Source organism: Erinaceus europaeus, chromosome 6, assembly GCF_950295315.1.
Source record: "Erinaceus europaeus chromosome 6, mEriEur2.1, whole genome shotgun sequence".
Taxonomy (NCBI): Eukaryota; Metazoa; Chordata; class Mammalia; order Eulipotyphla; family Erinaceidae; genus Erinaceus; species Erinaceus europaeus.
Window position 1 is genome coordinate 34,414,581 of NC_080167.1, and position 14,134 is coordinate 34,428,714.

The following is a 14,134-nucleotide window of genomic DNA, read 5'->3' on the forward strand; positions in this document are numbered from 1 at the left end:
CCTTTGTGGGCCCCCATAGGACCCTGCCCTCAACTTGGATCAACAACGGTATAGAATGTTCCATCCTCCAAAGGGAGGCTGGACAACATACTCTATGCTACACCTGAGGAAGATGGGTCCTGATATTGGGGCAGCTTGGAAAGTTCCTACTCATGACCACAGAATGTGAGCTCAGATCTAGAGGGATGCAGAGGTCACATAGGCTCCTTAGCTGAATATGGGCCCCATACCAAATCAAGTCGATGGGGTTAACAGTCAACAATATTTATACCCTTTTCCCATGTTATGGAGCTACCCTCTTCCCTGATCCAGCTTTCTGTTCCTTTTCCAGCCATGACATCATCTCCCCAGACAATAACTAGGAGCCACCTGCATATCAGATTTCAGGCTCAGCAGGAAAGGGGGCGGGGGGGACCAATAAACACAGGTCCATTGGAATATAACTAAAATATGCCTACTAGCTACCTATAAAATGGAGGACACCCCCCACCCATCTCTTCATCTGCACTATCCCAGCCTCAGGTTCATGACTGTTGAACACTTTGTTTGGCTTTGTATGTTAACTCTCTTTTCAGCCACCAGGTTCCAGATGCCAGCATGATGCCGACCAGACTTCCCTGGACAGATAAACCCACCAATGTGTCCTGCAGCTCCAATTTCCCCAGAGCACCACCTTACTAGGGAAAGAGAGAGGCAGGCTGGAAATAAGGATCAACCTGTCAACGCCCATGTTCAGCAGGGAAGCAATTACAGAAGCCAGACCTTCCACCTTCTGCATCTCATAATGATCCTGGGTTCATACTCGCAGAGGGATAAAGAATAGGAAAGCTATCAGGAGAGGGGATGGGATATGGAGTTGTGGTGGTGGGAATTGTGTGGAGTTGTATCCCTCTTATCCTATGGTTTTGTCGGTGTTTCCTTTTTATAAATAAATAAGGAAAAAAGAAAGAATACTTAATTTGTGAATAAATAAATGAAAGCTACAAATGTTTCTGGCAGACATTTATTTAGGTAATCATTCTTCCCTACTGGCTCTAGCTCCTGAGAGAGGTCTGGGTGATAAGTGTGATCACTGTTCCTCAATACCTAGTGAGAGAAATGAAAACCACCACCATTTATAACCTTTTCTAAAAGTCTATAAATGTGCAGTAATCGTCATCTCACAGAAGGGTCTTTCCATACCATATGGTCACTGCACTGCAGTCAGTTGCTTTTAATTGTAGGATCAGGGAGAAAACTATTTATATTTATACATATATATTTACTTTAACCACGTTTTAGAAATCAGTTCTTCCTCACCAAGATTTACAATAAAAATAAAATAATTTGTTCTTTAAACTATAGTAGAAAGTTTCAAATCTCTTAGAAAACAATCTTCCATAAAACGGAAAAAAGTTTGTATCCCTTTTTTGGGTAAAAGGAGACCCAAATATGTTGAGAACCTGCATTGGCATGTTGCTGAAGATACAGTGGAAGCACTTGTTTTTTTACAGAGGTTTGGTAAGAACAGACCCACTTTCTTCCCTGCATATTCTAGGTCCAACTTTTCTTTCTCCTGGAGCTCCTTCCAAGATGCTTAAGGTTGTTCTGCTGTTGCCTGGTTCCTGGCAGCAACAACAAGTTCTCTCAGGGCTGGAAAGCTTCTTATGTCCTTTGTTTGCAGCCCCATCTTTTGTATCTACAAAAGTCATGAGAATGAATTAAGTAAATGCAATTGAAGCTGAGTGTGGGAAAAAAAAAAGGACCTACTAAAAAAATTAAGTCAAGTCAAATATCTACCCTTTCCCTCTACTGTAAAGATAGTTCCTTAGAAGACTGGTAGAATATTTTTCCTTAGAGAAAAGGATTTAATTTTGGGGGCTCAAAATTTTGCCAGTATATTAATTTACTTATGTCTATCAGATTCTTTTTTTAAAATTTTTTTATTACCTTTATTTATTTATTGGATAGAGACAGGCAGAAACTGAGAGGGAAGGGGTGACAGAGAAGGAGAGAGGAATAGAGACACCTGCAGCCCTGCTTCACCTCTTGTGAAGCTTTCCCCCTGCAGGTGGGGACCGGGGATTTGAACCTGGGTCCTTGAACACTGTAACATGTGTGCTCAACCACCCGACCCCGTCTATCAGATTCTTACTAGAGTAAGAGTCTCTTCTGTGAAGTAACAAAGAAAATTCACATACTCAAGAAATAATAAAGTGGAGTATTATAAAAAGAAATTGATTTTATTTATTTTTAAATTTATATTTATTTATTTTCCCTTTTGTTTCCCTTGTTGTTACAGTTGTTACTGTTATTGATGTTGTCATTGTTAGATAGGACAGAGAGAAATGGAGAGAGAAGGGGAAGACAGAGAAGGGGGAAAGAAATATAGACACCTACAGACCTGCTTCACTTATTTTTCTCTACCATAAAGGTTTCCACAAGGATTTGCTATATACAGAAAATCAGAACTTACAAAGTCAGTTTCTGAATATCAAAATATCTTACAACACTCAAAGTGTTCTCAGTGACTCAAAATCTTACATATAATCTTGCATAAGTGACTCTTTCAATCTTGCATATAATGCCTAAATAATGGTACATTCATATTCATTCATATGACTTGACTATTTTTTCTTACAAAAAGTACAAGTACTAGGCCAGGAAGCAAAGACATTGTGCTCAACTGATTTCTTATGTGTCACACTACGAAATCAAACACTTTTCCAGTTAAATTATAAGTCAAACTAATAATTATTTCCAAAGACCCTGATTTGGCAGCTTTCAAGCACTTTCCTGGCAATGGATCTACAGGCTCCAACTACAGTTGAGAGCTCATAATGCTGCAGGTGTTAAGAATATGAGTTCCCTGGGTTTTAATTTTCCAAGGCTTCAAGGCTATGAATAAATTAATAATAAAAAAAAGAATATGAGTGCCACTCATCTGTGGAATCTAGAAATCTGATTCACATGACCTTGCCCAGAGAACAAAGAAAAAGCAACCAGAAGCAAGCAAACTTTAAGACTTGTGAGAACTATGGTGGTTATCTCTGGGAGGGAAGATACAGAACTTTGGTGGTAGGTATGCAGTGGAACTACACATTGTAAACTTACAATCTTGTAATGTACTATTAATAACAAAACAAAACAAAAACAACCAAGGATATGAGTGCCAGTCAACCAAACAGATGTCAACTGAAGAGCATTTCATCAGAATTCGAAGTCAAATTTTATTATTCTTTTATTTTTTTCTACTAACTCTTAATTAAAAATTCTTTATCTACAAATATTTTGGGGTCCTAACACTTTTTCTTTCTAGAACTTGGGTAATCAGCTTGTTAGATACTTCATCAACATCTTTGGGTAGAGGTGAACTAATACAAGACTTTGGGATGCTCAGAAACTAGTTTCTGATTTGCCAAAATTTTTGGTGGCTAATACATTACCTGTGCTCCTAAGTACTCAACATCTAAGGCCAACTGCAGCCTGATTTTGTCATCATCACTCATGCCACTGCCACTGGAACCAACAGTATTGGCAGAAGTGTTTTTCCTAGCTTGCTTCAGCCTTTTCAGGCTTTCTTCCATTTTCTTCACAGAGTTTAGAACATCTGACACAGTTTCGTAGTACCTTGAGCAGAAGACAAGTGAGACAGAGACATTTTATAATGCTAACTAGATTAACTTTGGGTACCAAAGAGAAGCTCTTAAGATAAAAATTCATTTCCAGCACCCCAATGCCCTTTGGGGCCTAGTGCATGATGGTGGATAAGGATCAAAATCTGGGGAATGAGTGTTTAGCAGACACCTATAACAGTGAGATGAGAAATTGTACCCATACATGCATAATCATACTACAAATAACCTTCTAACAAAATGAAATAAAAACTCACTTCATAAGTAAAAAAGGTAAAAGACAAGCAGTAGATGATTTAACTCATGTATATAATATAGATAACTAAAGAAAATTTGCAAATAAAAAAAAAAAAGCTAAATCACCTCTCAGAGTTTTTGAAGATTCTAGTGGTTATCAGAGGGAAGGTGGGGGTCATAGGAACTTTGATGGTGGGTATGGTTAGTGATATGCACACATATATTGGTATAAAACTATACTCCTGGAATCTTATAATTTTGTAAACCAAAGTTAAACCACTAATAATAAAACTGATACAAAAATTCATTTCTAATACAAAATTGCATATGATAAATGTTTTGTACTTCTTAATACAAAGAAAAAAATAGGACGTTGACTCTAGCACTGCATTCTCTTGGAACTTAATTATTCACATTACTCTTGTTTAATATTTTAGTCATAGACACTAAGAGAAAAGTAAACACTAGTTTTTTCTATCTCTATACCAAGGGTGAACATCAGTAGGTGATTGCCTAAATGAAAATAACAAGTTCTACATGTTACAACACACAAAGACCAAGGTTCAAGCCCCCCAGTTTCAACCTAAAGGGGGAAAGCTTCAAAAATGATGAAGCAGGGAGTCAGGCGGTAGTGCAGCGGGTTAAGCACACATTGCACAAAGTGCAAGGAACTCTGTAAAGATCCTGGTTCAAGCCCTCAGCTCCCCACGTGCAGGGGAGTCGTTTCACAGGTGGTAAAACAGGTCTTCAGGTGTCTATATTCTCTCCTTGTCTTTGTCTCCCCCTCCTCTCTCCATTTCTCTCTGTCCTATATAACAATGACCATATCAATAACAACAACAACTACAATAACTACAATGACAACATCAATAATAACAACAACTACAACAACAATGAAAAACATGGACAATAAAAGGGAAAATAAATTACTTATAATTTTTTAAAAAATGGTATGTTCGGCTTCCTGGGGTGGTTGGGGAGGGGGGAATGGGATGGGACACAGTCTTTTGGTGGTGAGAATGGTGTTTACGTACACTAATATTAATTTGTAGTCATATAAATCATTAATTTATATGAGAGGGGAAAATTTGATTGTATGTCTCAAACTTTTTAAAGCACAGACTGAATCTTTTTAATACATAGGCTGAGTCACTGATATGTTCACTCTCTTAAAAGCCTAGACCAGGGAGAACAGAAGCGACCAGTGGCACAGCTATATACAAATAATGTCAAAGGACATAAATTATGGTGATGTTGTTTATGACACAGAAAATCCTAACAAAGGGATTTTTCAAAGTTAACCCAATTGCCAAATAATGTGATTATAGCAATAACTATCTATTGCCTTCTTAAACCCTAAGACAGCAGGAACCTCCCGCTTCCTCTACAGAGCCTATATTTCCCCCAGTCCTGGAACCTCTAGAGTGGGGCTCACTTTCCTGCATGCTTCTCTCAAGTCATACCAAATGATATTGCATCTGCTGATCCCAACCTAATCAATGCAAGGAGTACCACCTCAGCATGCTTCACTTCAGACTGTGTCCAGAGATGTCAGGCATGGAATGTCAACCCTTCAGCCTCATTACTCGGGTGAGACTTCTCCTTTCATAGGATTCTCTAATTCCATTCCAGGTGGTTCACTTCCTAACAAAGTCCCAAAACCTAGATATAGACTAGGTCCTGTGAGATAGAGCATATGTTCACATGTATCCATAAATTAGGGCAAAATATATACCTGAAAGCAAAAGTGCACAATAGTCTGCAGTTAGTATAAAGTTCCTAATAAAATAGTATCTAATTAGACTTAGATACCCTCCTCACCTACTTCCTATTACAGTTCTCTCACTCACTCCAAAGCTACCCTTAGCAAAGCAAGGACTTCAAAAGCTGAGTAAGGTCAAGAGACTGACATATTTTAATGATGACTCTTTCGTTACTCTCAGGCCACCCCATCAGCTGGGGCCCTATTAGGGGAGTCCTGAGTCCCAAACAGACATGATGGACCTAGATCTCAAATAAATCCCTCTCTCCATTGTTACCGGTCATCTCTATCAGGAACAACAAAATAGACCCCTTTGTGGGCCCCCATAGGACCCTGCCCTCAACTTGGATCAACAACGGTATAGAATGTTCCATCCTCCAAAGGGAGGCTGGACAACATACTCTATGCTACACCTGAGGAAGATGGGTCCTGATATTGGGGCAGCTTGGAAAGTTCCTACTCATGACCACAGAATGTGAGCTCAGATCTAGAGGGATGCAGAGGTCACATAGGCTCCTTAGTTGAATATGGGCCCCATACCAAATCAAGTCGATGGGGTTAACAGTCAACAATATTTATACCCTTTTCCCATGTTATGGAGCTACCCTCTTCCCTGATCCAGCTTTCTGTTCCTTTTCCAGCCATGACATCATCTCCCCAGACAATAACTAGGAGCCACCTGCATATCAGATTTCAGGCTCAGCAGGAAGGGGGGGGGGAACCAATAAACACAGGTCCATTGGAATATAACTAAAATATGTCTACTAGCTACCTATAAAATGGAGGACACCCCCTACCCATCTCTTCATCTGCACTATCCCAGCCTCAGGTTCATGACTGTTGAACACTTTGTTTGGCTTTGTATGTTAACTCTCTTTTCAGCCACCAGGTTCCAGATGCCAGCATGATGCTGACCAGACTTCCCTGGACAGATAAACCCACCAATGTGTCCTGCAGCTCCAATTTCCCCAGAGCACCACCTTACTAGGGAAAGAGAGAGGCAGGCTGGAAATAAGGATCAACCTGTCAACGCCCATGTTCAGCAGGGAAGCAATTACAGAAGCCAGACCTTCCACCTTCTGCATCTCATAATGATCCTGGGTTCATACTCGCAGAGGGATAAAGAATAGGAAAGCTATCAGGAGAGGGGATGGGATATGGAGTTGTGGTGGTGGGAATTGTGTGGAGTTGTATCCCTCTTATCCTATGGGTTTGTCAGTGTTTCCTTTTTATAAAAAAAAAAGAAAGAAAGGAAAAGTTTAAAAGGGGAAAACAAAAAGGTGAAGCAGTGCTACAGGTACCTGTTTCTCTGTCTCTCTACCTTCCCTTCCTCTCTATATCTCGCTGTCTCTATCAAATAAATAAAGATAATAATATAAAAATAACAAGTCTAGAATCAGTTAAAGGAAAAGACATTTCAAAATTTTAATTAGACTAACTGCCTTCAAAACGTCTCCAGGAACTCTCAGAAGGCAGTGGACGTACCTTATGATCCTACAATTCCTCTCCTGGGGATATATCCTAAAGGAACCAATCACATCCCTCCAAAGATTTGTATATACTTGGAAGCAACCCAGGTGTCCAACAAGAGATGAGAGGCTGAGAAAATTGTGGTATATGTACACAATGGAACACTATTCAGCTACTAAAAATGGTGAATTCACCTTCTTTACCTAATCTTAGATGGAACTTGAAGGAATCATGTTAAGTGAGATAAGTCAGAAACAGAAAGATGAATGATCTCATAGATAGAAGTTGAAAAGCAAGAACAGAAGGGAAAACACAAAGCAGAGCTTGGGCTGGAGTTGGTGTACTGCACTAAAGTAAGACTCTGGGCAGGGGGGAGATTCAGGTCCTGGAACATGATGGTAGAGGAGGACCTAGCGGAGGTTGAATTTTTATGTGGAAAACTGAGAAATGTTACATATGTACAAATTATTGATTTTACTGTTGACTGTAAGCCATTAATCCCCCTATAAAGAAATTTAAAAACTCCAGTATAAGTTCCAATTATAAATGAGTTATATTTCAAAATTTTTTACACATGCTGGTTACTTAGCATGTGAAATACGTATAATCACAAAAGCAATACAAACATGTTTTCAATTATCTTACCAACACCACTAAATTGTAGTTGAAATAATTTAAATGCTACTGTAAAATTAACATGTAAGTTCAATATAAATCTAAATACATATTTTGATGTACTTCGATACTGGCATTTGGGAAAAAAGGGGTTGTATTAGAAATGAAGAACAAATAATTCTGAAGGCCTCTCTCAGAGTTTTAGGTAATGATCCTTTATTAGTTTCAACTATATTTTCTTTTTTTTTAATATTTATTTTCTCTTTTGTTGCTCTTGTTATTTTTATTGTTGCTGTAGTTATTATTGTTGTTATTGATGTTGTTGTTGTTGGACAGGACAGAGAAAAATGGAGAGAGGAGGGGAAGACAGGGGAGAGAAAGATAGACACCTGCAGACCTGCATCAACACCTGTGAAACCACTCCCCTGAAGGTGGGGAGCACCAGGCTCAAACCAGGATCCTTATGCCGGTCCTTGTGCTTTGCTCCATGTGCGCTTAACCCGCTGCGCTACCATCCAACCCCCTCAACTATATTTTCAAATGTATGTTTTCTCTTCCTTGATTACAATGGTCTCACCAAAATAAGTTTTTGATTACTTGGCATGATTACAGCCATTCTGAATCAACTTAGAGCAGATGAGAGAAAGGATCTTAAAGGGGAAAATAAGTACCTAGAGTTATAGAATTATGTCTAGATCCCTGAATGATGTGTGACCTCGGAGATACTGAGTGTGAATGCGAGCTGGCTTGACCATACTCCAAGTAAAGAAAAATGGCCCACAGAGCCTTGAAGAGGCTAGTAGAGGGGGCAATAATGGGAAAAAAACTGAGTGTTCTACTACTTGTGCAGTGACTAAGTGACTTGTTTGTTTATTTATTTATTTTATTCATTGGACAGAGAAAGAGAGAAATAGAAAGGGAAGGAGGAAGACAGAGAGGGACAGAGACAGTAGACACCAGTAGCACCACTTTACCAGTTGTGAAGCTTTTCCCCTGCAGGTACAGACAGGGGTTTGAACCCAGGTCCTTATGCACTGTAATGTGTGCACTTAACCATGTACGCCACCACCTAGCCCCACAAATAAGTGATTTCTACATTACTAGCATATCTATAGGCAGCAGTTATCTACAAGTAAAATTTTCAAGAGTTTACTTTTTAAGTTTAAGTCACTTACCTGTGAGTACTTTCAGAAAGAGCACCTTCTAACCACTGTTGAACTATTGCTTGTTTTAGCTTATCCTTCTGTCCACTCTGAAGCCAGTAAAATGGCTTTAGTGCACAGTCCACATATGAAGAAGCTACAGTTGGTACCTCCTGGAATAATGTTTGAAGTCATTACATACGTAGGAGAGAGGTAGAAAGATATCTTTATATATAAGATACTGGATACTGTACAGCAAACCCAAACAAAATGACTTTTCAAAGTTAACCCAATTACCAAATAATGTGATGATAACATTAACTATCAATTGTCTTTTTGAACCCTAAGACAGCAGGAACCTCACATCTCCACTATAGAGCCCCTACTTCCCCCTGGAACCCTTGGATAGGGCCCACTTTCCTGTATGCGTCTCCCAATCCATACCAAATAATATTGCATCCGCCGATCACAACCTAACCAACGCAACGATTGCCACCTCAACATGCTTCACCTCAGACTGTGTCCAGAGACTTCACGTGTGGAATGACAACCCTTTAGCTTCATTACTTGGGTGAGACCTTTCCTTTTATAGTACACTCTAATTTCATCTCAGGTGGTTCACTTTCTAACAAAGTCCCATAACCTAGATATACACCAGTTTCTGTGAGAGAGAGCTCATGTTCACACGTATCCATAAACTACTGCAAAATATATACCTGAAAGCAGAAGTACACTAGAGTTTTCAGTGAGTACCTCCCTAACACTTCCTCTCCACTATTCCAAGCTTGGGATCCATGATTGCTCAACAAATTGTTTGGCTTCGTATGTTATCTCTCTTTTCAGTCACCAGGTTCCAGATGCCACCAGGATGCTGGCCAGGCTTCCCTGGATTGAAGACCCCACCAATGTGTCCTGGAGCTCAGCTTCCCCAGAGACACACCTTACTAGGGAAAGAGAGAGGCAGACTGGGAGTATGGACTGACCAGTCAACGCGGGGAAGCAATTACAGAAGCCAGACCTTCCACCTTCTGCAACCCTCAATGACCCTGGGTCCATGCTCCCAGAGGGCTAGAGAATGGGAAAGCTATCATGGGAGGGGGTGGGTTATGGAGATTGGGTGGTGGGAATTGTGTGGAGTTGTACCCCTCCTACCTTATGTTTTGTTCATTAATCCTTTCTTAAATAAAATTTTTTTTTAAAAAAAGGTATCTTTATAAGGACACTATTGATATACCAGTTTTCAGCAATGTACAATCTTCATGTTGGAAGAAGCTAGGAAGTCTATTTTAGGTTTATCCAAAGGGCCCATGACTTTACTAATTTTTGCCTGAGCCTGACAGCTAACATTTAGGTGGGCTAAAGATATTGTCTGGGAAGACAGTGTCACATTTGAGAATAGGACTAGAAAGCTGGATCAGGACAGAGAGTAGCTCTCAAATATGGGAAAAAACATATAAATACTGTTAATTGTAAACCCCATCAATCTGACCTAGGGCCTATGTCTATTCATATTTAGCACAGGAGCCTTTGTAACCTCAGCATCCCCGTCAGTCTGAACCCACATTCCATGGTCATAGCTAGAAACATTCTAGGCCGCACACATTTCAGGACCCTTCATACTTAAGCAGCTGAGCATGTTGACCCAGCCTCCTTTCCAGAGGGGAGCAGCTTCCACCATTGTTCTACACTGAGGGCAAGGTCCTTATAGGTCCACAAGAGGGTTCATGATGTTCCTGATGGAGATGATCAGTGAGGATGAAGAGAGGGATCTGCTAGAGGTTAAGGTCCATCTTATTTATGTGGAAATCCTAGGATTCCCTGACTAGGGCCCCAGATGATGGGGTGGCTTGGGAGTGACAAAGTGTGCTGATTTATTGCCCTTATCTAGCTTTTGTAGTGCTTACTTTATCTGACAGGGTTAGGTTTAGAGTGATTGAGGGACTTGAAATGAGAAGTAGATGAGGAGGGTATCTAGGTCTAAGTAGAAAATACTTAAGTACCTTGTGATGTCTTTTTTAGGTTTTTCTACTTGCTTACTACACTCATTAATAAGACTTCCTAGCTTCTTCCAACATGAAGACCCCAAATCTCATCTGCTATATTCTTACCTTTAGGTTCCCGACTATTTAATAATTTGTTTTGCTTTATATCTTAACGCTTTTGAGCCACCAAGTTGCAGATGCTACTATGATAGCAACCTGACTTCCCTGGGCAGCTGATCTCATCTCCTCAGGGCCCTAACCCACTAGGGAAAGATAGAAACAGGCTAGGGGTATGGATTGACCTGTCAATGCCCATGTCCAGCAGAGAAGCAATTACAGAAGCCAGACTTCCCACCTTCTGCAGCCCATAAAGATCTTTGGCCCATATTCCCAGAGGGATAAAGAATAGGGAAGTTTCCAGGGGTGGGGAGGGGATATGGAACTCTGGTGGTGGGAATTGTATGGAATTGTAACCCTCTTATCCCACAATCTTGTCGATCATTACTAAATCACTAAAAAAAAAAAATTAAAAAAAAGTCCCCTCTCCAGGTTACCAAGCATTTCTGAAACCTAGAAATGAATGGATGTTGAGAGAAATGCTCAAGGCTCTTCTCTCTGAAAAAGGGGTACTAACTAAATATATCTTACCTGCAATCAATCCATTTGTCTCTGAAGGTTCTTATCACCAAAAAACTTGTTTACATATTTTTGGTGGGTTGGCCAGGAAAGCCAAGGCTAGAGAACCAAAGGCTTTATCTAGACTCTAGGAAACTGGAAACTGCAGATAGATTAATCCATAAGGAGGTAACCTACATCCCTTGTTATAAGACTAACATATACAGAAAGACACTATCTACTTTCTTCCTCTCATTCTTGCTCTCTTGTGCTGGAAATTGTGACTTCTTCCTTGTTGTGATCCCAACAGGAATTTGGTACAATTAGCATACAAATGATGTCATCCTGAGACCTGAGCACACCTACAATGGAATGTGGGTGCAGGACTTGCAGTAGTTCACTTTATCACAGCACTCTCCTGTTGGTGTAGACTGATCCTGATCTCTTCATGTGGTGGGTGGTCTTGGACAGCCTAATTGTGGACTTTGGATTTTTGCCTACTTTCTTGGCTAGACTTCTTCCCTCACGTTTACAGAGATTTTTATGAATAAACCTGTCATTTGTTTAACCTTAAATGGAGCCATGTGCTGTTTTGCTATACTTCCTTGTCCTCTCCAAATTCTAAACTTATCTAATCCCAATGCCTCTTGCCTAATTCCTACATTCCCAACATTTCCAAAGCATTACTGGACTCTCAACTCCTCTCTAAAACTGCAATGTTTTGGAAAGATTTAAGAATGGCAACCACAAAGCAAGCAGCTCAAGGATTTTGCAAGGCAACACAATGGCAACAGAAGCTACAGCTATGCAAATTGCACAAAAGACCAAATAAAGAAACAGTCCTTGGAATACAACACCCAAAGACCCAAAGACAGAGTACAAGAAGCACAAAGAACTCAGTAGACCATGGGGGGGGGGGGGTAAGGGGGAAAGAGAAAGCCTATTTGAGCCAACACAAGAAGATCCAAGATAGCGATAGCTTAGTAGCTCCAGGAATATTCAAAACTGTGGCAACAGAAGCTGGAGCTTAAGCAAATTACAAACTAAAAAAAATAAAGAAGCACTATATGGAATACAGAAAACCCAAAGGTGGAAGAAGATAAACAAACATATGCTCTCAGGAAAGGGAACAAAGTCAGCTGAAAGATGACACACCAGAACCCAGTCACCTGACTTCAGCCCCTGCAAAGCCCCACTGTACTTCACCCAGGTTGGATGGACCCATGCTCTGCAGTTCCCTTGGCCCTTCATATGACCACCATGGTCTCTGACACTGACTGACCATACCTGCACCCTAGAGATTTCCACCATACCAGTTTGCATGTCCTACCATATCTCACCTTGGTCCCTTGCCCAAACCATGTCATGCATCTGCAGGCCTACACACTCTGCCCTTCTCAGATCTCTACTGGACATTGCAGAATTCTTGCACCCAGTTCCTAGACCCTGTCACACAATCTCCACCAATCCATGTGCCCGACTGTATTCCACCTGGCTCAGCCTAACCTCTGTTCCCTCTGTTCTGTGGCAGGGCCCTGTCATATAACCTTCACTAGCTGGAACACCCCACCATTCTTGGGCCCGTCACATCTCATAAACTCCACTGTTGTCCCAGACACCTAGATCCTGTCCCAAGGCCCAGACAGCATGCCCCCTGCTGTGCCCAAGACTGTTCTAATACCAACCCATACGCCCTCCCATTCCAGCAACCCCCTTCACCAGGACCCCAATACGCTACATCTGAGAATGCTGACCACCCTAAGGACCCTCTGCCACTACCCCAAGCCAAGCATCTCCCACCTGGGGTATGCTGGACACACACCCCACAGGGCCAGCTTTGTGGTTACTCTAGGCTTCATAGTCCCACCCAGCTGTTCCTGGCCTGCAACTAATCACTAGGACCTCTGTACAGCCTGATACATGTCAGCACCAGGTAGAATGGGGAAGCAGAGGAAATGTACTCTACCAATAAACCAAGACTAAAAAAATTTCTAGTAAACTAGAGACCATGAAAATGTTTGAGGTAGACTCTGTATACTAGTTTACATGATTATCGTGTCAATAACAACAAAAGTCCTGGCACAGATGGTTTTATAAATGAATTCTACAAAACATCTAGGGAGAAGTTACTAACTATACTCCTCAAGAAGCTCTTCCAAACTATCAGAGACAAAAGAACGCTCCTAACCACTTTCTCTGAAACCAGTATCACTCTAATGATACCCAAAGCAGAGACACTACAAAAAGCTAAACTATACACTAAGATTCCTGATGAACACAGATGCTATGATATTTAACAAAATTCTAGCCAACTGGATACAGGAATACATTAAGAAGATTGTACACTATAGTCAAGTAGGATTTATCCCATGGAAGCAAGGCTGGTTCAATATACATAAACCACAGCAACCAAAAGGTAAACTAAAACTACATTTCAATAGATGCAGATATAACATCTTTTCATAAGCAAAGTGTTAAAAAGACTTGGGGTGAATGAGAAATTTCTCAAACTGGTTGAGTCTCTACATAAGCAGACTATAGCCAACATCATACTTAATGGTAAGAAAATGAAAGACTTCTCTCATCAGTCAGGTACAGGGCAGGGGTGCCCATTATCACCATTACTATTCAACATCATCTTGGAAGTCCTAGCCATAGCAACTAGGCAAGAGAAAGGAATTAAAGGGGTAAGACTGG

The 14,134-nt window shown here is 40.6% G+C and overlaps 1 protein-coding gene across 3 annotated transcripts in view; it reads right to left on the reverse strand.

Annotated features, from left to right (window-relative positions):
- Positions 1-987: 987 nt before the first annotated feature.
- The window catches only part of COG2 (component of oligomeric golgi complex 2), a 118,059-nt gene continuing 104,912 nt past the window's right edge, over positions 988-14,134 (reverse strand). For all 3 annotated transcript variants that reach the window (XM_060192028.1, XM_007535127.3, XM_016193436.2), the window contains exons 16-18: positions 8,874-9,013; positions 3,426-3,609; positions 988-1,678 (exon numbers count right to left, since the gene is read on the reverse strand). In XM_060192028.1, the coding sequence (XP_060048011.1) occupies positions 1,577-1,678; positions 3,426-3,609; positions 8,874-9,013 (426 nt within the window). In that variant the 3' untranslated portion in view covers positions 988-1,576. The remainder of the gene's footprint in view (positions 1,679-3,425; positions 3,610-8,873; positions 9,014-14,134) is intronic.